This window comes from Pleuronectes platessa, chromosome 8, assembly GCF_947347685.1.
Source record: "Pleuronectes platessa chromosome 8, fPlePla1.1, whole genome shotgun sequence".
In the NCBI taxonomy this organism is placed as follows: domain Eukaryota; kingdom Metazoa; phylum Chordata; class Actinopteri; order Pleuronectiformes; family Pleuronectidae; genus Pleuronectes; species Pleuronectes platessa.
This window is the reverse complement of record NC_070633.1, coordinates 23,296,432-23,321,630: the sequence shown is the minus strand read 5'-3', so window position 1 is coordinate 23,321,630 and position 25,199 is coordinate 23,296,432. Positions and strand designations below refer to the sequence as shown.

The 25,199-nt window shown below is 38.1% G+C and overlaps 4 protein-coding genes across 10 annotated transcripts; 1 reads left to right on the top strand and 3 right to left on the bottom strand.

Annotated features, from left to right (window-relative positions):
* Positions 1 to 205: 205 nt before the first annotated feature.
* On the bottom strand, positions 206 to 5,645 carry LOC128445408 (uncharacterized). Of its 2 annotated transcripts, none has more exons than XM_053428053.1 (6): positions 5,421 to 5,645; positions 3,598 to 3,942; positions 3,161 to 3,508; positions 2,370 to 2,486; positions 1,845 to 1,900; positions 206 to 973 (listed from the first exon to the last, which is right to left on the bottom strand). In XM_053428053.1, the coding sequence occupies exons 2-6, from the start codon at positions 3,803 to 3,805 to the stop codon at positions 845 to 847; spliced, it is 858 nt and encodes a 285-aa protein (XP_053284028.1). In that variant the 5' UTR covers positions 3,806 to 3,942; positions 5,421 to 5,645; the 3' UTR covers positions 206 to 844. The 2 variants fall into 2 exon arrangements, with proteins under 2 accessions (XP_053284028.1, XP_053284026.1); XM_053428051.1 differs by lacking the exon at positions 5,421 to 5,645 and adding an exon at positions 4,085 to 4,181.
* A 3,081-nt stretch (positions 5,646 to 8,726) lies between these two features.
* LOC128445410 (T-cell surface glycoprotein CD4) lies at positions 8,727 to 12,200 on the top strand. Of its 2 annotated transcripts, XR_008339455.1 has the most exons (5): positions 8,727 to 8,829; positions 8,972 to 9,316; positions 9,405 to 9,752; positions 10,263 to 10,447; positions 11,658 to 12,200. XR_008339455.1 is itself a non-coding variant. In XM_053428056.1 (4 exons), exons 1-4 carry the CDS (start codon positions 8,787 to 8,789, stop codon positions 10,349 to 10,351), a joined length of 825 nt encoding a protein of 274 aa, XP_053284031.1. In that variant the 5' UTR covers positions 8,727 to 8,786; the 3' UTR covers positions 10,352 to 11,215. The 2 variants fall into 2 exon arrangements, 1 of the variants encoding a protein (XP_053284031.1); XM_053428056.1 differs by lacking the exon at positions 11,658 to 12,200 and having other exon boundaries at positions 10,263 to 11,215.
* LOC128445409 (uncharacterized) lies at positions 12,063 to 14,067 on the bottom strand. Of its 2 annotated transcripts, XM_053428054.1 has the most exons (6): positions 13,937 to 14,067; positions 13,503 to 13,811; positions 13,090 to 13,413; positions 12,798 to 12,926; positions 12,651 to 12,706; positions 12,063 to 12,563 (listed from the first exon to the last, which is right to left on the bottom strand). In XM_053428054.1, exons 1-6 carry the CDS (start codon positions 13,977 to 13,979, stop codon positions 12,450 to 12,452), a joined length of 975 nt encoding a protein of 324 aa, XP_053284029.1. In that variant the 5' UTR covers positions 13,980 to 14,067; the 3' UTR covers positions 12,063 to 12,449. The 2 variants fall into 2 exon arrangements, with proteins under 2 accessions (XP_053284029.1, XP_053284030.1); XM_053428055.1 differs by lacking the exon at positions 13,503 to 13,811 and having other exon boundaries at positions 13,937 to 14,059.
* A 1,560-nt stretch (positions 14,068 to 15,627) lies between these two features.
* Positions 15,628 to 24,885, bottom strand: LOC128445406 (uncharacterized). 4 transcript variants are annotated; one of them, XM_053428047.1, is made up of 7 exons: positions 24,709 to 24,885; positions 23,020 to 23,123; positions 22,559 to 22,888; positions 22,069 to 22,419; positions 21,785 to 21,907; positions 21,615 to 21,673; positions 15,628 to 16,055 (listed from the first exon to the last, which is right to left on the bottom strand). In XM_053428047.1, exons 2-7 carry the CDS (start codon positions 23,060 to 23,062, stop codon positions 15,921 to 15,923), a joined length of 1,041 nt encoding a protein of 346 aa, XP_053284022.1. In that variant the 5' UTR covers positions 23,063 to 23,123; positions 24,709 to 24,885; the 3' UTR covers positions 15,628 to 15,920. The 4 variants fall into 4 exon arrangements, with proteins under 4 accessions (XP_053284022.1, XP_053284021.1, XP_053284023.1 ...); XM_053428046.1 differs by lacking the exons at positions 21,615 to 21,673; positions 21,785 to 21,907 and adding exons at positions 16,636 to 16,694; positions 16,815 to 16,937 and having other exon boundaries at positions 24,709 to 24,884; XM_053428048.1 differs by lacking the exons at positions 21,615 to 21,673; positions 21,785 to 21,907; positions 22,069 to 22,419; positions 22,559 to 22,888 and adding exons at positions 16,636 to 16,694; positions 16,815 to 16,937; positions 17,044 to 17,394; positions 17,610 to 17,939 and having other exon boundaries at positions 24,709 to 24,866.
* Positions 24,886 to 25,199: the final 314 nt, after the last annotated feature.

The following is a 25,199-nucleotide window of genomic DNA, read 5'->3' as shown; positions in this document are numbered from 1 at the left end:
ACAGGAAGTGGTGCGTGTGTAGATGTGTTGCTTCCTTCTTGATAGACAAGACATAAATGACCAAAGCACATCTATTAAAATAACAACCCAGAAGGTAATCATACTATTTCACTTTTCTTTTTCTATATTTAATATTACTGACTAAACCTGCTGATATGTTGACACACACACTGTCATCAATACACATAAATAAAAGAAAGACACATCAGTTGTTGTTGGTGTTTACTAACCACATCCCTCTTAATATGAAATTTAGAGGGATGTCAACACGAAAAAAAAAAATTCTTAACATGGTAAACATTACGCCTGTTCAACATAAGAATTGCATGTTGGCACATAAAGCACATGTGTGTGCTGTTGGTCATGACTCATAGAATATTCCAGTGATGTTCTCTTCGTCATGTTGAGCTCAGCAGATCAAATTGAGAACGATTAAAATGAGTCAAAGTTACACTGAGGCGTCAGAGTATTGATTCTGAGAGATGACTTCTATAACAGAGACCAACTCTGGTCCCTCCAAGCATCAAACTTTATTGGATTATTCATCAACTGGTTAATTTATTTGCATTTAATATAATATAAAGAGCATAGAATATTAATTTTCTCTTTAATGAAAATAAAAGTTCCATAAATTATTCATATTTCATCTGGATTTTGAGAAATGACACACAATAAATTAGACAAGGGATATTATTAAGATATGTGCTCTCACCAACGTTAACTAAACTATTCAATTACCAAAATGTGACTTCAAAAATCATTTAATCAATCAATTCATATACACATCATTTGTTATTATACATGATTTAATCCATCATCATCTTCTCAATGAGCTGCATCAACATTATTGTCTGACAGATTTTCTGATGCTTGAGTAAGTACAGTCCTCTGGTGAATTCCTGTTATTCCATCTTGTAGCTTTTCTTGAGTTGAAACCAAGTGCAGCGTAGTTCATCGCCGCTGCGTCACCATCCTGCAAACAATATGATTCAAAGTTATAAATAAGACCTGTAATACAACAACCAAGTAATCGTTTTACATGTTATAATATATGGTGTCCAGCCTGGTACAAAGGATCAAGAGAGAGGCTGGAAACACAGAATAGGGCCACTAGGAACTCAGCCACCCTCTAGCAGATCCAGAGAACTATAGATCCAAATAGGTGCTAAACAGTAGATAGTGGTGGTGGTCCTGATGGTCAGTTTCCAAGAAGAGGTTCGCTCTCCTTCTTATTCAGCATGCAAACTTCATTAAAATCAGAAGTGACGGTAATAGAAGTTATTAAGACTTTGAGCTGGGGTCTCTTTCCACCATTGGAGACCGTTCTAAGAAAGCAAAGTAATGAAGTTTGATTCTGATCTCAACTTTTCTGCTCGGTTTCAAAAAAGCAGATGTAAATTCCATATTGCCCTGGAAGGTTTGTTACTGTTATTTATTTCAGTTCACATGGGTCAGGAAACACTGTTCTTACAGAATGATGTTCATAGACAGTCGAAGAAGCTTTGAAGGAAACATAAATCAGTGGATGTTTAACTTGGGGTAATTTAATAAGGAAACTTGGGGAATTTACTTTATTCTTTATTTCTATGTTATTAACTTGTAATGACTACAGCTTACATATTGTTTTTCCTATAGGCTCTTACAACACTTAGCTAGGGTTTGGGTCAGGATGTGGTCTGGTTTGACACAGAGGAAGTCCTTAAATATTTACATTTAATCAAGATCATATCACAAACCTTAACCAAAATCATTTCAATGCCGACCGTGGTTAAAGACATTTCCTTTCCACATCCGCTGTTAACCATTTTGTCTCAACATGCATTCAATATTTAGATTTTATTTACCGCATCATTTGGTTGATCCTCAGCTGATCCATCAGGATGGGAGGCCGTCGCTGCTCCTGTTTATGAAGGCAAGATAATAATGAAGTGTCTCGACAACTCATTTTACATGTTATACAATGTTAATGCCAGTAGATGTCGCTCTGGCATTAGCATCTCAGACCCAATCGCCCCCCTGGTGGCTGGCTGCGGTATAGGACGTATACAGCTCCTCCTTGTTTGCGGTTATGACATGGACCAAACAAAAACGAATGTACTCGTCAGTGTCCGAGCCTCTGTGTCAGTTGCCTTTGTGTCAGTTGCCTCAGTCAGTAAATGCATTTTTAAAATCTTTTTGTGCATTCGAACGCTAGTCACTCACAGATGGCGGCTTGCAACTCCTTCCCCGCGTAAACGTGAAGCTATTCATGTTAAAACCATGAAATTACATCTTAATTATTACATTGCAACCTGTTACAGAAACTGGCATTAAAAGAACAATAATGGCCCCGGCTTACTTAACAATCCATGTGCACATAATGAACCTACCTTTGCAATGTTCGCAAACAGTCTTTTTCTTTCTGAAGAGAATTAGAGCAACAATCACAATGATGCAGCAGAGCGTCAGTGTCCCAAGCACAATGACCCATGGAAGTTGTTCTTGTCCTGGAATGAGACAGAATCCCAGAGACACTTCATTTCACTGAGTTCACTCTTTCTATCGCTCTCTCGTTCTGCTTCTCTAGAACTGCAGTGTTGTTAATTTTACTACTGACTGGTGCAGCTATGATTGATAAACCTTGATAACACACTATTTTCATTACAAAAACCAGTCTGATATTTTTCTCGCCAGTCGATCGAGGTAGATGGCCGACCACGCAGAGCCTGGTTCTGCTACTTTTGGTCCAAATAATAGTAATTTTTTTATAATAATTATTAAATTCAATTAGGGCCTCAACGAAACAAATAGTACCTGAGGAAATTGAGAGAAAAACGCACACACACACACACACACACACACACACACAAACACAAGCAAATAACAAACAGAGAAGTTAGGTGAAGCAAAGTGAAGCCAAATTCCACCCAAAATAGGATTGATTCCATTATGATCCTCACTGAGCCTGTAAACTGTGTAAACTAATAATACCAATAGATCCAAACACTGAGCAGTCAAAGCAAGTGTATGAATCATCAAGGAAAGTTCCTGTAGCCGTACGGAGAAGAAGAACTTTCTCTTTTCTATCATCAACACAGTGCTCAGAAACTAACAGAACAATTAGGAAATATGGATGGATCTTGATTTCATTAAAACTTACAACCTAACCCTAACAACATACTCATCTCCACTTTGGTTCCTCCACCAAACAGGATCTCTCCACATGTGACCACAGCGCAGTAGTAAGTCCCAGCATCTGAGGAGTTGTGTATAGTTTTGGACAGACTGTAGACGCAGCTCTTCTCCTCTTGTTCATCTCTCCTGCTGCTCTGAGTGTAAATGAAGCTGGGATGGGAGCGTCCTGATCCGGCTCTGAACCAGTGCACCCTGTGTTCACCTGGACACTGGACCAGGTTTTCTTTGTTCGTGGAGAGAAGTGAACACTGGAGAGTCGTCGAGTTTCCCGGCTGGACTGACGCGGTCTCCGGACTTTGTTTGACATAGATGTGTTTCTGCTGATTTTTGTGATCTGTGTGAATCACAAGATGAAAACGAAAATGAAAAAACTTCAATTTAGTGCATCGTAGCAAACAAAGACTCTAAATGAACTTACTTTACCTTTCACAGCCAAAATTGTGCCATTAACCAAAGTAATTATATATGGCTCTCCTGCTTGACAGAAGTATGTTGCTTCATCGTCTTTGCTTATATTTCTTATGGTAAGAGTATACAGATCATCATCTTTCCTGACTGTGAATCTCGGGTCGTCAAATTGTCCTTGAAGCTTTATATCTGCAGAAGCTCCTTTAGCAAGTGTTTGGACCATGTATCCAAATTTCAGCTTGTACCAGAAAAACAACCAGGCTTCTGTCCCAGAAACAGAACATGTCAGATTGATGTTATCACCGAGGTTAGCCACAATCAAAGGGATCTGCTGAGGAACCTCTGCAGTCTGATGTAGAGCTAAAGAACAGAGAAACAGTGAGAGTTACACGACAGGACAAAAACAAACACTTCAAAAAACAACAAATAATTATCACAGGCTCATGTGTTTTTACCATATTTCCACCACATCAGTGGCTAGAAACTATATTTACATACTTACATAATGTGGTTAGGAGAATCAGAGCAGACAGTTCCTTGATCATTGTTGTATATTGGCCTGTGTTTGCGTAACTGGTGTCGTCCCACTCAAATGGAAGATTTAGTCACAGATTGGCTGATATAGTAAATCCACTTCCTGTAAAATGTATGTTCTTTTCCACTGAGAGTTTAGCCAATGACACTTTCTCCCTCTCTAATGTGTGTGTGTGTGTGTGTGTGTGTGTGTGTGTGTGTGTGTGTGTGTGTGTGTGTGTGTGTATACATATATGTATATAAATACCCACACATATGTATGTTTCAACAACTTAAACATGACTCTAACACTGAATTATATAAATGATTATATATACTATCATATATAAATATACAATAATACTTTATAAAAAACATATTTAAAGTGAATGTTTTTTTTCATCATTCGTTTGTGTTGCAAAGCACATGGTCATGATTTGAATTAATTTTAGAAATAACTTTATCAAACTGTAGATAGACAGTTTATGATAAAGATTTATATTATTCATTTTATATTATCAACAATTATAACATGTAACTGTTAATGCATAACATTCATTTCTAAATATATATTCGTGCAAAATTAAACTCAACACATTTACAGTAACATATTAATTTCATTTTACAATAATGTTTAAACGATTCTTTCCAGGGCTCACGCGTGTCGAGCTGCTTAGGTTAAATGCTACTTAATAATGTCTTTGAGATAGAGTTCTTGTATCAGCCTTATTTCATGTTATTTGATAACCCTGTTTTTATACCTTTATATCTATTTTCTACCACATCTTTTTGTGATTTCTATTTTCTCATAAAATTTTGCTTCCATACATTTGATGCACTAATAAAATATTATAATATGATAATTTTTCCACCACTGCTGGGTAAGGGTTAGGGTAAGGGGTAATTAAGGGCTTTTAGGGTTTATCTTGTGTCATTTGTCCAATGACATGTTGCAAAATCTCTCTCTGGTAATTCAGAAAGTCTTCAGTCGGTGAAACAGGATTCATCGACAGTTAAAACAACATTCAGCCGTTCAAAGAGAAGAATGTAAATCTCTGCCACGTTCCTGTAAACTGTGCAGTGATATGAAACTTCTCTAAATTACAAAAAAAAAGAATTCATTAGATTTCAACCATGTCCATGAAAAACATTTGATGTGTTTTCCTCGCGTAAGATTTGTGCTGTAGCATTTACGATCAGACTCCTTTGCTGAAGAAGAGTCAAGTTCCCAAGCAGGGGCCTCTCTGAGGTGAGAAGTGTTGACGGACAGTTTAAGAACCAGGCCACCACAACTGCTCAGATTACGCTGTTTGAAATCTACTCACCATCACAAGATGTTTCGGCCTCTTCTTGATGTCAGTCAAAGGTTTTACATAAGTCTAGACTCACAGAGCTTCAATGTTAACAAACAATCTTCCTGTCACACTAAAGACGTCTGGGGACAACTCAGATATCAGGTCATATGTTGTCTAAACTGAAATGTTCTTCACACAGGACAGAAAGTCAAGACTTAATGTTGAGATTGAAATGAAATAGAATGAACTGTGAGACTCCTTCCTCCTCACACCTATAAAGATCATTATGTAGCCAACGTTGTGCTTTGATGATAAAAGCACAACGTGTACATGTCTGTTGCTGGGCCTTACCACTTAAAAGCAGATGTGTCTTCTCATCTCGGCACTAAGACATAAGTAGGACACTAAACAGTAGATGTACAGCTGGCCTGGACTATCACATTTCATTCAGGCTTTTCTCTGAAAATGCAAATTTCAATAACCGCTGAGGTAAAATGATGAAGATCAAATAATCTGTAATAATGAATTGGGTAAAAAAGTATGATCAAAGTGTTTACTCTAATTTCTCTCTGCAATTTTAAATTGTCCTAAAGGGACAGTGAGGTATCTCCAACCATCTCTTTAAGTGTCGTGGGATTGGTTCATCCTTTGTGCTGCAGCCTCCCATCGGAAATCAAATTGGTTTGTTTCTTAAATTATCCTGAAATTATTTATACATTTAATTATTATTTTACATTATTTCCCAATTTAGTAAATGAATGTAAATCTGTATGTATTGGTATGGACACCGTACCTGAGCCCCTCAGGACCCATCTGGACACAATAGTTCAGGCCGGATTCAGACACAAATTTAGAAATTATATTTAGGTTAATGTTGGGGGGGTCTCACACATACTAATGTACTCATTCATATATATCATTCTGTGTTATATTCACTGTCATCTTGTTCCTCACACATGGTTATTTGCATTCTCATGTTCTACTTATTTATCCTACATGTGCCATTATTCTGTTTCAAATATATATAATATCTCTGTGCAAGAGAATTCAGTGTTGTGTGTATGATCGTGAATAAGAGAGATCATGATTGTGCATGTAAGCGGGTATACTAATGTTTGTGTCAGAGTATAGTGGTGCACGTCTGAGGTTATGATATTAAGTGTAAGAGCAATTATGAATTATCTCTCTTGGAAGTGTGTGGGAGAGAGAATGATGGCACATGTGAGAGAGTATAGTAGTGTGTGTGTGTGTGTCTGTGTGTGTGTGTGTGTGTGTGTGTGTGTGAGACCAAGTATTAACTATCTGTGAAGGGGCCTCTCATACTTTCCCTTTCACACACACATGCATGTCGTGATAAACAATGCTAAATGGAAAATTGTGGTTGTGTGAGGTGTGAATCTTTGTACCGACTTGCCTTCAGCTGATATTTTTATAATAGCCGATTGTCGGAATACAAACGCTTCTACCAAGAAGTTGGTTTTAAGTGACTATTCCTTACAAGCACACATCCGGGGGAGCAGACCTCAAAACAGACCGGTGTTGCTAAATTTAGAGGCTTCTTGTACCTAGTTACGTATCCTGTTGATGCATGCGATGACCAATTCTGAGTAAACCTGCTCGGTGGTCTGTCGGAGCAGAGCAGTAGCCAACCACAGCCTACATCACAGCTCAGCTACTGCAGCACACTTTGTTGTTTCACAGGCACTGATGTGCAAATACCACAGTGCTATGATAAAAACAATTGACAAGACTTTTGTTGGTTTAACGAGAAGTAGGAAATAAAATTCATAAAGCACGTACTTTTATGTGTTCAAAATGTTACATTATGTCATTATGTATAATAAGCCTCACAGGGCTCATTTATTTCATTGCTACTCTCTGTGCTGAAGACTTAACTGTGCAGTAGTGCTGAAACAATGCTTTTCTCTGTTGATTTAAAGGCAGTATCGGCCTGGTTGAAAGCCGTGAGGTGTGTCCCAGAGGATCGGACTCTCAGGGAACAGTCCATATGGCATAGGCTGTGAAGTTCTAAACCCCCCGCTCCCCAATCAATGTAACCTTACCTTGTCTCCGTTTCAACAACATAACGTTTTGACATCGAAAGAATCCAATCGGATTTCCGATGGGAGGCTGCAACTCAAAGGATGAACCAATCCCATGACACTTAAAGAGATGGTTGGAGATACCTCACTGTCTCTGCTGCATAAAAGATGATAAACATCTTTGATCTTACTTCCATTGTAAAGTTGGCTTTTCTTTACCCAATTCATTGGTACAGATTATTTGATCATCATCATCTTGATTGATTGAATATTTTATTTAGACCTCCGAAAACACATTGAGGGATAAGACCCTCATTTTCAATGGTGCCGAGGGTACAATAAAGAGTTGATACATAGAAGAGTTAATACATTGAATAAATAAGAATGAAATAAATATGCATATATATATACAGTAATACAAGGTATAAAACAATTCTTACATTAGTGCTTTTTGAAATTTGTATTTTCAGAAATAGCCAGAATCAAATGTGATAGTCCAGGCCAGCTGTACATGTACTGTTTAGTGTCCTACTTATGTCTTAGTGCTGAGATGAGATGACATATCTGCTTTTAAGTGGTGAGGCCTAGCAACAGACATGTATACGTTGTGCTTCTATCATCAAAGCAAAAAACGTTGGCTACATAATGATCTTTTAGGTGTGAGGAGGAAGGAGTCTCACAGTTCATTCTATTTCATTTCAATCTCAACATTTAACTTATGTTGTCTAACATATGACCTGACATCTGAGTTGTCCCCAGACGTCTTCAGTGTGACAGGAAGATTGTTTGTTAACAGTGAAGCTCTGTGAGTCTAGACTGATGTAAAACCATTGACTGACATCAAGAAGAGGCCGAAACACCTTGATCACCTCCTGGTGGCCGGTTGAAGCATAGGCCATTAATGCCCTTATGTTAGTGAATGGGAAATAGATAAATAGATTTTTCTCTACTCCACTACTGTGGCAAAGGCCCACTCTGTCTACTAAATATTATTTGATGGAAAATTAATTGTAATTATGATTTCTGCAAAAATGTTTTTTAAAACAATTTTGAAATACTGTATTTCAGGCTATGATGGGTTGAGAAGCATAAAGCACAAAGTAAAAATGCTCTTTAATGTATCACCATGTGTTGTTCATTACAATGTGTGTATATATACACACACATGTACACACACACACACACACACACACACACATTAGAGAGAGAGAAAGTGTCATTGGCTAATATCTCAGTGGAAGAGAAGAACATGCTTTTTACAGGAAGTGGATTTACTATATCAGCCAATCTGTGACTAAATCTTCCATTTGAGTGGGACGACACCAGTTACACAAACACAGGCCAATATACAACAATGATCAAGGAACTGTCTGCTCTGATTCTCCTAACCACATTATGTAAGTATGTAAATATAGTTTCTAGCCACTGATGTGGGGGAATTATGGTAAAAACACATGAGCCTGTGATAATTATTTGTTGTTTTTTGAAGTGTTTGTTTTTGTCCTGTCGTGTAACTCTCACTGTTTCTCTGTTCTTTAGCTCTACATCAGACTGCAGAGGTTCCTCAGCAGATCCCTTTGATTGTGGCTAACCTCGGTGATAACATCAATCTGACATGTTCTGTTTCTGGGACAGAAGCCTGGTTGTTTTTCTGGTACAAGCTGAAATTTGGATACATGGTCCAAACACTTGCTAAAGGAGCTTCTGCAGATATAAAGCTTCAAGCACAATTTGACGACCCGAGATTCACAGTCAGGAAAGTGGATGATCTGTATACTCTTACCATAAGAAATATAAGAAAAGAGGATGAAGCAACATACTTCTGTCAAGCAGGAGAGCCATATGTGCCTACTTTTGTTAATGGCACAATTTTGGCTTTGAAAGGTAAAGTAAGTTCATTTAGAGTCTTTGTTTGCTACGATGTACTAAATTGAAGTTTTTCATTTTCCTTTTCATCTTGTGATTCACACAGATCATAAAAATCAGCAGAAACACATCTATGTCAAACAAAGTCCGGAGACTGCGTCAGTCCAGCCGGGAAACTCGACGACTCTCCAGTGTTCACTTCTCTCCACGAACAAAGAAAACCTGGTCCAGTGTCCAGGTGAACACAGGGTGCACTGGTTCAGAGCCGGATCAGGACGCTCCCATCCCAGCTTCATTTACACTCAGAGCAGCAGGAGAGATGAACAAGAGGAGAAGAGCTGCGTCTACAGTCTGTCCAAAACTATACACAACTCCTCAGATGCTGGGACTTACTACTGCGCTGTGGTCACATGTGGAGAGATCCTGTTTGGTGGAGGAACCAAAGTGGAGATGAGTATGTTGTAAAGTTTTAATGAAATCAAGATCCATCCATATTTCCTAATTGTTCCGTTGGTTTCTGATTTTCCTATTTTGGGTGGAGTTTGGCTTCCCTTTGCTTCAACTAACTAACTTCTCTCAATTTCCTGTGGTACTATTTGTTTTGTTGAGGCCCTAATTCAATTTAATTATGTGTACAGGGACAAATCACAACACATATTATTTCAAAGCATTTTACATGGCAACACCTAAGATCCAATATTCTAGAGAAACCAAACAGTTCCCAAAAACCAGGCTCTGCGTTGTCAGACATCTGCCTAGACCGACTGGGGAGAAAAATATCAGACTGGTTGTTGTAAAATAGTGTGTTATCAAGGTTTATCAATCATAGCTGCACCAGTCAGTAGTAAAAACAACAACCCTGCAGCTCTGGAGAAGCAGAACGAGAGAGAGATAGAAAGAGTGAACTCAGTGAAATTAAATTGTTAATTTAATTAATTGTTTCTTGGATTCTTTCTCATTCCAGGACAAGAACAACTTCCATTGGTCATTGTGCTTGGGACACTGATGCTCTCCTGCATCTTTGTGATGGTTGCTCTATTTCTCCTCAGATAGAAAAAGACCGTTTGTGAACATTGCAGAGGTAGGTTTATTTTGTGCACATGGATTGTTAAGTAAGTTTCCCAAACCTTAGCTAAGTGGTGTAAGTGCCTAAAAGTAGGGATGCACCGATATGGAAATTCTTGGCCGATACCGATACCGATATTTAAAATAACAATCTGGCCGATAGCCGATACCGATATTTGTTTATTTTCTTTTTGTTGTTATTTATTCACCCTTTTGTGTCAGAAAAATAATTAAATCATCATTTAGAAAGCACTATTTAAAAAAATGTCAGCCCTTCATCACTCTTATCTTTTAATGAGCACAGATTGAATCAGATTTATGAAACAATCTTTGATTTAACTAAACTTTATTTAACAGAGACATATTATGCCCATTTTACCACAAGTTGAAATGGTTCCTTGGGATCTTAATGAAATGTCTGTAACATATTTTGGTCAAAATACCACAAGGGTAATTTAAAACAGCACCTTTTTACCCTGTCTAAAACAGCCCTGTTAAAGTATCATTATAGAGAACGCTCTTCTCATTGATTTACGGTAGCAGTATTGCCCGTTTATTAGATGTGTTACGGCTTCTGTGTGTATGACGTATGTTGTCAATTCCCTTGTTACCTGTGCATGAGACGGATGAATAGAGCCGATGCACATGAGAATAAAGTATTTAAATAAGTACAGACGCTACGCTCATACTTTTTACGTCAAGTTACACTGCGTGAGTCAAGATAACTTAACAAGCCCTCCTCAGTTTTACCTGTTTTTAGTGTCGGGCAGAAATCACATCGCGTCAACACCCACCGTGGCCCTTCGCGATGCTTGTTTTAATTAAACAGTCGGATTCCCCTGGTCCGCACCAGTTCTCAGTCAGCTGCTAGGCGCCAGCCGGAGGGTTCCCCCAGCGGGCGCCGTAGCTGAGGTGATCCGCGAGAAGGGCGGCCGCCAGAGTGGCCGCCGCTGACCGCGTACCCGGTCCCCTCCAACGGCCCGCCTTCCGCGCCGGCGATGGACACCGCCCCGCGGTACAAGAGAAAGAAAGCCCCCCCACCAGTGACGCCGTTAGGTGCCACCGGATGAGGACCTCCCGGTGCCGCACACTGAGCCTCCGGCGGCGCGGAGAGGAGGGTGACGGAGGGACTGCTCCCCCAGCCGCGGCACGTGCCCAGCGGTTTTACCACAAATATGAACATCGGCCAATGATATCGGTGAAAGTCAAGTTTATTACAGATAAGCCGATATCAGTAAACGAGGCGAATATCGGCCGCTACCGATGTTCGGCCGATAAATCGGTGCATCCCTACCTAAAAGCACTAAAATGTTTAAGCTGTAGTCATTTCAAGTTAATAATATACTGCAAGATCAGATTTTCTGTTAGAAGTAAAGAATAAAGTCGATTCACCACATTTCCTTAATAAACATCCACTGTTCAACCTCTTCTTGGAAACTGACCATCAGGATCACCACCACAATCTACTGTTTAGCACCTATTTGGATCTATAGTTCTCTGGATCTGCTGGAAGGTGTCTGAGTTCACAGTGGCCATATTCTGTGTTTTCAGCCTCTCTCTTGATCCTTTGTATCAGGCTGGACACCATATATTGTAATATGTAAAACGAATGTGTATTGATGACGGTGTATGTGTCAACATATCAGCATGTTTTGTCAGTAATATTAAAAATAGAAGTAAAAAAAGTAAAATAGCGTGATTACTTTCTGAGTTGTTATTTTAATAGATGTGCTTTGGTCATTTATGTCTTGTCTATCAAGGAGGAAGCAACACATCTACACACGCACCACTTCCTGTCACTGCATTACTCACAGATGTGAGTCACGGAAGAAGTTGACAGATTAAAAAATACATATAAATATACTGTAAATTATCATAAGCAATACTGTGCATGTACAAAAAGACAGGGTTCACAACTTGGATGAAAAATCTTGAAGTGAATGTTTACAGATATTTGATTCCAACAGCAAAGATAAACACCAGTTACCTTGTATCATGATTCACTTTCTTTTTAACTCAAGGGTGAAACTAGGTGTGCGTTTCCACACAACATGAGCATCAACTGGCAAATGCAGTGTTTACATATTTAATCCAACTCAAGGAATCTGACAGAGTAGATGCTCTCTTCTTCTGCTGTTTTTGGATCCCTTGCCCCGGGTTTGAAGTTTACTGTAGAATAAACCAACAAGTCCTCGTCCATCTGGGGAAACAGAAAAAAATGTGAGATGACAGATGTTAGCAGCGGGGAAAAAACTACTAAACCTCTACTTTACTGTGTCTATCTTACCTGTGGACCTTCCAGATATCCAGTGGCTGTTGAATTTGTTTGCAAAGCAACTGAAGCTATATTACAAAAAAATACCACAATGTTAGTTAGAAGCAACCTTTGTCAAAAACGGTTTCAATAAATCAATGCATGAATGCCGTGACTGACCGTCAGACGTTTTGCTGTTTTTCCTGATTGAATAAATGAGAATGGCGATAATAACCAGGCAAATAGCCAAAGCAGCAAATAACAGGAAAATAACGACCTTGTCCTTCTGCAAATTCCAAGTTTTAACTCCTGACATAAATGAAAAAGGGCAAACATTAAAATTACTAATCGTAGAAGTGTAATAAAAAATGTTCACTAGCTGTGATGAGCTGTAACAATGTTAAATTATGGATAAAAATGCCATAACCTCATAAACTCATGTCCTAATCACTAAGAAATATGATGTATTTACCTTCAGTGTTGAGTTTTGATCCGTTTCCAGAAGCTCTCGCTCCACATGTGGCCAAAGCACAGAAATAAGTCGCCGCCTCAGAGGAGCTGATGTTGTTCAAGAAGCTGCATTTCTCTGTTGAGAGTTTCTCAGGATTCTCTTCATATTCATCAACACCGTCCCCTCGAATATTATCAAAAGTACGTGATCCATCTTTGAAACAGCTCAGACACTTTTCTTCGGGACATTTCTGGTTCACAGTGTCAGAGAGGACTGAGCACTGCAGATACACAGAGGGTTCAGGAGGAGCAGGAGATGTAGGAACTGAAGTCATATCACCAGCTCCTTGTAAATAAGAAAAATAGAAAAACAACTTAAACATAAAAAAACTAAAAAAACACACATTTATTATAATTTCTTTGGGCTGTAATTACCTTGAACTCTCAGGTCTGTTCCTTTTAAAAATGTCAAGTTTTCGAAGTGTCTTTTCATACAATAGTAAACTGCTGTATCGCTTTGCTTTGCTCCTGCGATATACAGATCAAAGTTTCCCGGCTCTTTTCTTGCTGTAATACGAGGATCAACAGACACAAATCCACTTGTTTTCCCTAAAACTTCAGGTAACATTCCAGGAACAACCCTGATCCACCACATGGTTCCTTCAAACCTCCTGATACACGTCAGGGTAAAATGATCTCCAATAGGAACTGTCTTTGATTCAAAGCTCAGCTCGTCTGTGCCTCCTGAAAACACAGTAAACAGAGCAGATATATAAATATATATATATACAAGCCATATTTTAAATTACTACCAAATGAGGGAAATACTTTGTAATTAGAGTAAATCCAACCTTTCTACATGTACTTACGTCCAAATCCGAGCATCAGCAGGAAATACAATATGTTCAACATTTTCTGGTTGTTCCACAAGTGAGTTCTGAAAAGCACGATACATTGATTCAGCTGAAAGCAATCATATTAAGTGGGAGGAAACGAGTCTGAGCAATCTGATTGGCTTTTAAATGTACGACCACAGTGGAAATAATATCTATCATCTTTCCATCAGTGAGTTTGTTGGTGGGTTTCTAGAGCAGAAACTTTCAGCTGTAAATCAGTTAAACAATCTCTGCTATAGAAACACTATCTTTTACCTCATGACTCAACAACAGCTTTATTCAGCAGTTAATTTCATAGAAGTTTTATACCAAGAAATCTATAGGTGGTTATATATCTGTAAATATAAAGGCAAATGTCTATTGTAAAAATTATATATATAGTACATGTTGTAATGAGACACGTCTACTCTGTGATGACCATGTTGTTACTATCTGTAACATTTTAAATTTATTAAGTCATTTTATTTATTTATTTTAGAACTAATTATTTTGTGTTATTTTTCTTCTCAGCCTTTACTGATATTATGTTTATCCTCTGAATACCCATTCAAGTAGTTTGTTACATTCTACATGTTATAAATAAAGCAAACAAACTAGCACAATATTTATGAAACAACATGTTCTGGTTTGTCACTGTAAAGCATTACTTTGACACTAAAGTTGTTCTCAATACTACAAGTGCTGCTTTTGATGCATAATAATCTTGAGGTTATTGTTAAACCAATGATTTATTTACAAGGGTGAACTCAAGTGTATCAACTGGGAGATTTCATATAAAACAAAAGCCCTGCAGATGATATTGTATCAAAATGTATTGTGTCTCCTCCTTTAGTTTCAGTTTTGTTTTTGGCTTCATGCTGCATCTGAAACATAAAGAGATGCACACAAACCCACATTCATGGAAACTTCAGCATCATTGTGGCTGGGGTTTTAGACTAAGGGGCATCACATCCTCTCTCTCTCTCTCTCTCTGTTTTGATCTCAGGAAGCTCAGCTGCACTACATTTAAAATATATATATTTTTTTATATTCCACCTCAGCAGGTTGGAACCTCTTTCCTATCAAGGCCCATTTTAAAGTTCATAACATGATTTTAGGGCCACACTTGATTGCAGCGCACACATCACACTAACCTCTGGCTGCAACTGCTTCTCTCTGGTGTCTGATGGTAGTGATGATGATACTCAAAGCTTGTTGCAGGAAAAAGCTTTCTCATACAAGTCCTCAACTCTTGCAGCACCATGTTTGGCTTTTAAAGAAAATGAATTCCTCCCCTGTACTGAGACCTGCAGTGATCCCACAGACAAAAGTTGGCTGATATTTGCTATGTCTCTTGTTTCCTCAGAGGCCAAACATGTATTTTTTGTCAATACGTCATATCAGTAAGAGCCAATGAGATGTTTTTTCAAGACAAAGCGACACCACACAGCAGCAACAAGAGACACAAACTCTTCTTCTGAATGAGGAGTCATTTCATGAGGCTCCTTCGTGCTGCCTTCAAGTACAAATAGAGAAAAGTCTATTTCAAACTGTAAGCGTCACTGCTCACATACGTCCGTGAGAGGGAAACCCAGAGAGAAGAGCTTCTAGCCTCATTGAAAACATATTGTGAGATGTTTTTAAGTGCATTTTATCCATTAAGATTTAAACAATAAAAACAAACAAAGATTTGAATCATAGATTTAATTTGCAAATGAGAAAGTGTGAAAGTTTGATTCTTTCAAAAAGCCAGTTTGAGTAGAAGCACGAATGACCTTGAAAAGTGAAAGATGATGAGAAATTGTAATTACCCAGTTCTGTCGGGTGTCACCAGAAGCAGTTGCAAATGTGTTTTTATACAAATATAATTTAATACGATCCAAATATTGTTATTAACATCAGATGTGACACTTTACGTGAATGACTGTTCTCTTGACAATGTTCAAGCCATGAATTATAATAGCTATTTAATCATAAATCATATCGCATAAGCTCTGACATCAGAGTAGACCGTTTCTTTCTCTGCAGGTTTTACATTTCTTCTCCCGGTTGTTATGCCAGCCTTCCTCCTGGTGAAGGTCGGCGCAGAATAAACCAATGAGTCCTCGTGTTTCTGGAGAAAAGTGGAAAAACAAAATGTCTTGAAATTAACATATGAAAGAAACCAATGCTTTACTAACCATCCTGACCGATATGGATTTTAGGGGGCTGATGCTAATGTTATATAATATGAAATATAATATAATAAAATATTTTTAAATATATTCCTTAATATGTGTCTGTGTGTGTAAATTGGCAACAATGATATAAGACAAATACATAGAAGTTAAATGAATAAAAAAATGTAGAACATATATTTTGCATTCCGTCCGTCTAATCAACTTCACATTTGGCGTGTGTTTTGTAAAATGCCCACAGAAGTGCGGTGCTGATTTTTGTGCGACTTGGACATGTGATATGCTCAATATTAAAAAGATTTAGTGGCAGTGAGGCTTCAGTATGTGGAACAAGTTGAACACGTCTTCTTCTACGTCCTCAGATAAACGACAGCAGTGGTCGACAACGAGGTCAAACTGCAGATCAAACTCGGCACCAGATCATTTTGATCATTTGATCATTTGAACCATGTTGGACTGACACAGACACTTGGGCTCCATTATTAATTGTTTCTGTCTTTTCATCATGTACCTTACCTGCTGACTTGGCGGATTACCAACGACTGCTGCAGGCTCTGTTTGTAAAGAAACTCCAGCTGTGTGATAAAAGATAAAAGATGCTGCAGGTCAATTTACACAAAGGATTAATGTTAATTCTGTGTATTTATCTTTTGCTAAATACTTTTGATAATGTAAAAATGAAAATATTTGATCACCTTTGCAACAATCACACATTTTCTTCTTGAAAAGGACGACAACAAAAATCAGACTTATTGCCAATGCAGCACTTAACAGACACAGAACTGTATTGGCGTTTTGTCCATTCCAGATGTTGACCACTGAAACACAATAATTAAACCAATTTGTGATATGTCATAGTAATTTGTTCTATTGATTCCAAATTAAACACACAAATTTGATATTTAAACAATAAAAAACAGTTACCTTCATTCTCAGGTTTTATTCCTTGTCCAAATAAAATCTCTCCACATGTGACCACAGCGCAGTAATAAGTCCCAAAATCAGAGGAACTAAAACTCTTACAGAAATTGAAGACACATCTGTGGGGTGATAGAGCTTCAAGGCTCCTGTTGCATTCATCACCACTACTGCCATGAACATAAACTAAACTGGGATGAGCTTCATCAGCTCTGAACCAGTACAGCTTGTCATATGTTGGACATGTGTGGTTGTCAGAGTCGGACAGGACGGAACACTGCAGAGTCACAGAGTCTCCTGAACCGACCGGGTCAGATGGAGGGACTTGAATGACGGCAGTTATATCAGGTTCTGGTCCTGGGAAATACAAACACAGAAATAAACAAGCTCTATTGAAAAGAAAACAAGTTGAATACATTTACTTATATATATTGATGTAAATTGAGAAGATATTTTTTCTCTTTATAAAAACAATATAGAGGCAAGATTACATTTCTTATAACGTGTGTTTGGTGTTTGCAAAGTTATTGAATTTTCAAAAAGATGTGAAATGTTTGTGTTTTTTTATTTACCTTTAATTTTCAGAAATGTTCCAATCAATAATTTCACTTCAAGTGTTTTGTGTTCCATGCAGTAGTAAACTCCAGCATCACTTGTCTCTGCTTTGTTAATGTACAGAACAAAGCTTCCAGGCTCTTGTTTGACTGTAAAGTGAGGAGTCTCATTAACATCAGGGTAATCAAAGGAATGTGTTCCTCCCAAGAATTCAGGCAAGTTTCCAGAAACAAGCCGGATCCAAAAAAGTTTAGCTCCGAAATTCTTCGTCTGGCGGCTGCACGTCAACTTCACGTCATCTCCGACATCAACAGTCTTTGTCTCAAAGATCTGATCGAATGCGCTTCCTAAAAATAAAATTAAATAGAGCAACGATTAATGATAATGACAGACTAATAAATGTGCTGTGCTGAATTGACGTAAGAACAACAATTAAAACATCCTGTGTATTCCAAATAAAATCTAGAGATTGACTTACGCGTCTCTCCGAGCAGCAGCAGCAGTTGGAATAAGATCAGCATTTTAATGAATCCTCTTCAGACAGTCGTTGATTTAGATGTTTATATACTGTAGGAAGATTTCCTTCATGTAATCATATAAAGTGGGAGGGAACAACGTGAGAGCAATATGATTGGCCTCTCATTTTCATAGCGGAAATAATATCTGATATCTTTCCATCTAAAACACATGAAACAACCAACAGCAACCTCAAGTTTCATGTTTCTAAAGATGACACTATAGTAACACAACATGAAGCAAAGTAGACATTATAATAACCTCCCACACATTACATGGGGATCAAGCATAAGAGAACTTCCCTTATAACACAATTAACAACACGTTATGACCAAATGCAGCAGATATTTGTGTTTGTCATCTCATTTAATTCACTATTGAACTATTGTGTTTAAACAGATTTCGAGACTGGTTTGCTGCAACAGTAAAAATGAAAATCTGGGTCAAGTATGTTGTGTTGTCTTTGCTGTTTGTCAACAGGATCACCATAAAACTACTCAACCTGCTTTATTAAGAGTTGGTGTGAGTGTGTGGGGGGGGGGGGGGGGGGGGGGGTATGGCCCAAGGAAGACGGTACAGAGCGGTTGTGATTAAGGGACGTTACCAAGAATACTTCCCCACAGTCTTACATTGTAATAAAGTTTGGGCAACTAACAGCACATGTATCGAAACGGACATTTATAACCTCTAACAAACTTAGTCTTGCTCCTGTCGGTTAATTCAGTTCATACTTTTCAACTTCCTTTTAACGACTTTGATGCTTTGCTTTAAAGTCGTCACCATTTCGTCCCATTAACACTGAACATCACTTTAAATACATATTGAAGTCCTGTGGAATAACACTGTTTTATTGTTATGTTTCTGCACAAGTGATGAACCAGTTTTGAGTTTAGAGTAATGACTTTCATTTTACAACAATTACAAACATCTGGTTAAACTCCACATGTTTAGCAGGATGTAGTGCAGGTATCTTTAAAATTCTCCCACATTTTCGGCTAATGAATAGCTATTTTTTATAGATATTAAGAAGTAAAGGGATATAGAATACAATAACCTGAAGCACTTCAATGCCAAAGCTTTGAAACCTGAATCAATCATTTAATAATATATAACTACAGTGTAAGATTCTGCTTCCTCAAATCACAAAACACAATCTTACAAATGGTTTATATTTAATTAATTAGAGACTAAAAGGTGTATGCAGCTCTTTGACACAGTGAAATGCTGCACGAGGCAGTGATGACCCCCCCACACAGCACATCAAGCACAGCATGTTGAGCTGGGAGGTGGTTGTGGTCACACCGTCCATCCTCTGTATTCTCTACAGGCTGCTGTGAGCAGGAAGCAGAGCTCCACTGCCACAGTATCTCAGAAACACATTCACATCGAGTTTACAAAACACAACAAACTGTACAACATCAAAAAAGACCAAAGAGTGAAAGTTCATGGTACAACTGGAACTACCTGTAAAATATGTCTTAAGTAATAATTATACATTTTCAAGTTATGGGGTTAAAACTACAGAAAAAAACACAGAAACACATGTGCACATTCACCACCAAAGACCAAACGGAAACTTAAGCATTGCTGTGGTGAGGGTTTCTAATAACTCATCTGAAGCTCTCAGTTAATGCACATGGTTGACAGGTTACCCCCCCCCCCCCGCCCCCTTACTATGAACACCAATGTGTGTGCATACAGTCACTTATTTCTATCAGATACATGGAGTAACATGAGCATTAATTTTGTTGAGTTTGCTGATCTCGCAAATGTAAATCAATTATTCACAGATAACAAAAACTATTTTTTCCCTAAAAGCTTCACTATGAGGTTTAGTTTATTGGAAACATATTTTTTGTTTTAATGTCAAATGTTATTCTAGATTTAGTTTTTTTTACTGTGCATTTCATGTTTTAAGATTTAAACAATAAACACAAACAAACATTTCATTCATAGATTTAATTTGCATAAGAGACAGAGTGAAAGTTTGAATCTTTCAAAAAGCCAGTTTGAGTAGAAGCACGATTGACCTCTAAAAATGAAAAATGCTGAGAAATAAAAAATACACAGTTACATTACATTTCATTTAATTCAGCTGACGCATTGATCCAAAGCAATTTACAATAAGTACATCAACCATGAGGGTACGAACCCAGAACAACAAGAATCAAGAAAGTAACATTTTCTTCAAGAAGCCAAACTAAAAGTGCCAGAGGGAAGTTTTTTGTTTCTTTTGTTTGTTTTTGTATTCAAGGTAATGTCGGAAGAGATGTGTTTTTAGTTTGCTGTGGAAGATGTGTTGACTCTCTGCTGTCCTGATGTTGATGGGGAGCTCGTTCCACCATTTAGGAGCCAGGACAGCAAACAGTGGTGATTTAGTTGAGTGTTAAAGTCGCAGTGAGGGAGCAACAAGCCGATTGGTAGATGCAGAGAGAAGTGGACGGGCTGGTGAGGGAGGTTTGACCGTGTCCTGGATGGAGACTGGACCCGATCCGTTCGGAACACGGTACACAAGTACTAGTGTTTTGAAACGGATGTGGGCAGCTACTGGTAACCAGTGAAGGGAGCGGATCAGCTGAGAAGTGTGAGTGACAGTTCTGTCTGGTGTCACCAAAAGCATTTGAAAATGTGTTTTATACAGATATTTGTAATACAATCCAAATATTGTTATAAACATCATATGTGACACTTTATGTGAATGTCTGTTCTTTTGACAATGTTCAAGCCATGAATGATAATAGCTCTTTAAATCAGAAAGTCGACTGTTTAGATTGTTAATCTATCACATAAGCTCTGACATCAGAGTAGCCCGTTGTTTTTCCAGCCTTCCTCCTGCTGAAGGTTGCTGTAGAATAAACCAATGAGTCCTCGTGTCTCTGGGGAAAAATGTGGAAAAAAACCAAAATGTCTTGAAATTAACATATGAAAAGAAACCAATGCTTTAATAACCATCCTGACTGATAGAGAAATTACGGGGCTGGTGTTAATATAATATAATATAAAATATATTTGTAAATATGTTCCTTAATGCGTGTGTGTGTGTGTAAATTGGTAACAACGATAACATTCAAATACATAGAAGTTAAATACATAAAAAAATGTAGAACATATATTTTGCAAACCGTCCGTCTAATCAACTTAACATTTGGCGTGTGTAATTTAAAATGCTCACAGAAGTGTTTTTGTGCAACTTGGACATGTGATATTCTCAATAATAAAAACATTTAATGGCAGTGAGGCTTCAGTATGTGGAACAAGTTGAACACGTCTTCTTCTACGTCCTCAGATAAACGACAGCAGTGGTCGACAACGAGGTCAAACTGCAGGTCAAACTCGGCACCAGATCATTTTGATCCTTTGATCATTTGAACCATGTCGGACTGACACAGACAGACTGTCCAGCAACAAATGCAGATACCGATGTGTCGGTGACAGGATCATATATGAATCAATAAATAGGTTGGGCTCCATTATTAATGTTTCTGTCTTTTCATCATGTACCTTACCTGCTGACTTGGCGGATTACCAACGACTGCTGCAGCCTCTGTTTGTAAAGAAACTCCAGCTGTGTGATAAAAGATAAAAGATGCTGCAGGTCAATTTACACAAAGGAAAAATTGTATTTACTTTTTGCTCAATACTTTTGATCAAGTAAAATATGAGAATATTTGATCACCTTTGCAGCAATCACACGTTTTCTTCTTGAAAAGGACGACAACTCCAATCAGACTTATCGCCAATGCAGCACTTAACAGACACAGAACTGTATTGGCCTTCTGTAGATTCCATATGTTGACCACTGAAACACAATAATTAATTTATTAAAGTTAAATAGGATTTGAAATAATGTTTAAATTCAAAAGGAGCAAATATGACAAATTGTAATACATGATAGTTATTTATTCTATTGATTCCAAATTAAACATAGGAATGTGATATTTTAACAATATAAACAGTTACCTTCATTTTCCAGTTTTATTCCTTGTCCAAATAAAATCTCTCCACATGTGACCACAGCGCAGTAATAAGTCCCAAAATCAGAGGAACTAAAACTCTTACAGAAATTGAAGACACATCTGTGGGGTGAGTGAGCTTCAAGGCTCCCGTCGCATTCATCACCACTACTGCCATGAACATAAACTAAACTGGGATGAGATTCACTAGCTCTCAGCCAGTACAGCTTGTCATATGTTGGACATGTGTGGTTGTCAGAGCCGGACAGGACGGAACACTGCAGAGTCACAGAGTCTCCTGAACCGACCGGGTCAGATGGAGGGACTTGAATGACGGCAGTTATATCAGGTTCTGGTCCTGGGAAACACAAACACAAAAACAAACAAGCTCTAATGAAAAGAAAACATTTTAATACAATTACTTAAATGCATTGATGTAAATTGAGAAGATATTTATTCTCTTAAAAGATGTGAAATGTTTGGGTTTTTCTATTTACCTTTCATATTCAGAAAGGTTCCAATCAATATTTTCATGTCAAGGATATTTTGCTGTATGCAGTAGTAAACTCCAGCATCACTTGTCTCTGCTTTGTTAATGTACAGAACAAAGCTTCCAGGCTCTTGTTTGACTGTAAAGTGAGGAGTCTTATTAACACCAGTGTGATCACGGGAATATGTTCCTCCCAAAAATTCAGGCAACTTTCCAGAAACAAGCCGGATCCAAAAAAATTTGGCTCCGAAATCCATCTTCTGGCGGCTGCACGTCAACTTCACTTCATCTCCGACATCAACAGTCTTTGTCTCAAAGATCTGACTGAATGCGCTTCCTAAAAATTAAATTAAATTGAGCAACTATTAATGATAATGACAGACTAATAAATGTGCTGTGCTGAATTGACCCAAGAACAACAATTAAAACATCCTGTGTGTTCCAAATAAAATGTAGAGATTGACTTACGCGTCGCTCCGAGCAGCAGCAGCAGTTGGAATAAGATCAGCATTTTAATGAATCCTCTTCAGACAGTCGTTGATTTAGATGCTTATATACTGCAGGAAGATTTCCTTCATGTAATCATATCAAGTGGGAGGGAACAATGTGAGAGCAATATGATTGGCCTCTCATGTTCACAGCGGAAATAATATCTGATATCTTTCCATCTAAAACACATGAAACAACCAACAGCAACCTCGAGTTTCATGTTTCTAAAGATGGCACTAGAGTAACACAACATGATACAAAGTAAACATTATAATAACCTCCCACACATTACATGGGATCAAGCATAAGTGAACTTCCCTTATAACACAATAAACAACACACTGTGACCAAATGCAGCAGATATTTGTGTTTGTCTCATCATTTAATTCACTGTTGAACAGAATTCGAGACTGGTTTCCACAAACAGTAAAAATGACGACCTTGGTCAAGTATGTTGTTTTCTTTGCCGTTAAAACTACTCAACCAACTTTATTAAGAGTTGTGTGGGGGGGGGGGGTGGGGGATATGGCCCAATGTACAGAGCGGTTGTGATTAAGGGACGTAACCAAGAATTCTTCCCCACAGTCTTACATTGTAATATAGACTGGGCAACTAACAGAACATGTATTGAAACTGACATTTATAACCTCTAACAAACTTAATCTTGCTCCTGTCGGTTAATTCAGTTCATACTTTTCAACTTTCTCAGAAAGACTTTGATGCTTTGCTTTAAAGTCGTCACCATTTCGTCCCATTTTCTCTGAAGGTCATTTTTAATGCATATTGAAATCCTGTGGAATAACACTGTTTTATTGTTATGTTTCCGCACAAGTGATGAACCAGTTTTGAGTTTAGATTAATTACTTTCATTTTCCAACAATTACAAACATCTGGTTCAACTCCACAGGTTTAGCAGGATGTAGTGCAGGTCACTTTGAATAACTGTTGGAATAATGTTTTTGATTTAATAGGATATTAAGAAGTAAAGGGATATAGAACAATATATACACTGAACAATATATAACTACAGCGTAAGATTCTGCTTCCTCAAATCAAAAAAAAATGTAACATAACGGATTATATTTAATTAATTAAAGACAAAAGGTGTATGAAGCTCTATGACACAGTGAAATGCTGCACGAGGCAGTGATGACCCCCCCACACAGCACATCAAGCTCAGCCTGTTGAGCTGGGAGGTGGTTGTGGTCACACCGTCCATCCTCTGTATTCTCTACAGGCTGCTGTGAGCAGGAAGCAGAGCTCCACTGCCACAGTATCTCAGAAACACATTCACATCGAGTTTACAAAACACAACAAACTGTACAACATCAAAAAAGACCAAAGAATGAAAGTTCATGGTACAACTGGAACTACCTGTACAACATGTCTAAGTAATTATACATTTTCAATATATAGGGTACATAAACCCACATTCATGGATACTTCAGCATCATTGTAGCTGGGTTTTCAAACTAAGGGGCATCACATCTTCTCTCTCTCTCTGTTTGATCTCAGGAAGCTGGGCTGCATCACGTTTAAACAAATCTCTTTTTTTATTTTTATATTCCACCTCAGCAGGTTGGAACCTCTTTCCTATCAAGCCCCATTCTAAAGTTTATAACATGCTTTTAGGGCCACACTTGATTACAGTGCACACATCACACTAACCTCTGGCTGCAACTGCTTCTCTCTGGTGTCTGATGGTAGTGATGATGATGCTCAAAGCTTGTTGCAGGAAACAGCTTTCTCATAAAAGTCCTCAACTCTTGCAGCACCATGTTTGGCTTTTAAAGAAAATGAATTCCTCCCCTGTACTGAGACCTGCAGTGATCCCATAAACAAAAGTTCACAGTTGGCTGATATTTGCTATGTCAGTTGTTTCCTCTGAGGCCAAACGTGTATTTTTGGTCAATACGTCATATCAGTAAGAGCCAATGAGGTGGATTTTCAAGACAAAGCGACACCACACAGCAGCAACAAGAGACTCCTTCACAAACTCTCCTTCTGAATGAGGAGTCAGTTTCATGAGGCTCCTTCGTGTTGCCTTCAAGTACAAAAAGAGAAACGTTCAACTCAAACTGTAACCGTCACTGCTCACATACGTCCATGAGAGGGAAACCCAGAGAGACGAGGTTCTGGCCTCATTGAAATCATATTGT

What these genes read in the sequence shown, in the direction of transcription:
- LOC128445408 (XM_053428051.1), bottom strand. Translation starts at nt 4,127, where the DNA reads ATGATCAAGGAACTGTCTGCTCTGATTCTCCTAACCACATTAT. An exon ending in GATTCTCCTAACCACATTAT is followed by an intron (nt 3,943 to 4,084) that starts GTAAGTATGTAA and finishes TCTGTTCTTTAG; the next exon opens with CTCTACATCAGACTGCAGAG. An exon ending in CACAATTTTGGCTGTGAAAG is followed by an intron (nt 3,509 to 3,597) that starts GTAAAGTAAGTT and finishes TGATTCACACAG; the next exon opens with ATCACAAAAATCAGCAGAAA.
- LOC128445410 (XM_053428056.1), top strand. Translation starts at nt 8,787, where the DNA reads ATGATCAAGGAACTGTCTGCTCTGATTCTCCTAACCACATTAT. An exon ending in GATTCTCCTAACCACATTAT is followed by an intron (nt 8,830 to 8,971) that starts GTAAGTATGTAA and finishes TCTGTTCTTTAG; the next exon opens with CTCTACATCAGACTGCAGAG. An exon ending in CACAATTTTGGCTTTGAAAG is followed by an intron (nt 9,317 to 9,404) that starts GTAAAGTAAGTT and finishes TGATTCACACAG; the next exon opens with ATCATAAAAATCAGCAGAAA.
- LOC128445409 (XM_053428054.1), bottom strand. Translation starts at nt 13,979, where the DNA reads ATGTTGAACATATTGTATTTCCTGCTGATGCTCGGATTTGGAC. An exon ending in GCTGATGCTCGGATTTGGAC is followed by an intron (nt 13,812 to 13,936) that starts GTAAGTACATGT and finishes CTGTGTTTTCAG; the next exon opens with GAGGCACAGACGAGCTGAGC. An exon ending in AAACAGCAAAACGTCTGACG is followed by an intron (nt 12,707 to 12,797) that starts GTCAGTCACGGC and finishes TTTGTAATATAG; the next exon opens with CTTCAGTTGCTTTGCAAACA.
- LOC128445406 (XM_053428047.1), bottom strand. Translation starts at nt 23,062, where the DNA reads ATGCTGATCTTATTCCAACTGCTGCTGCTGCTCGGAGCGACGC. An exon ending in AACCTTTCTGAATATGAAAG is followed by an intron (nt 22,420 to 22,558) that starts GTAAATAGAAAA and finishes TGTGTTTCCCAG; the next exon opens with GACCAGAACCTGATATAACT. An exon ending in AACGTGTGATTGCTGCAAAG is followed by an intron (nt 21,674 to 21,784) that starts GTGATCAAATAT and finishes TTTATCACACAG; the next exon opens with CTGGAGTTTCTTTACAAACA.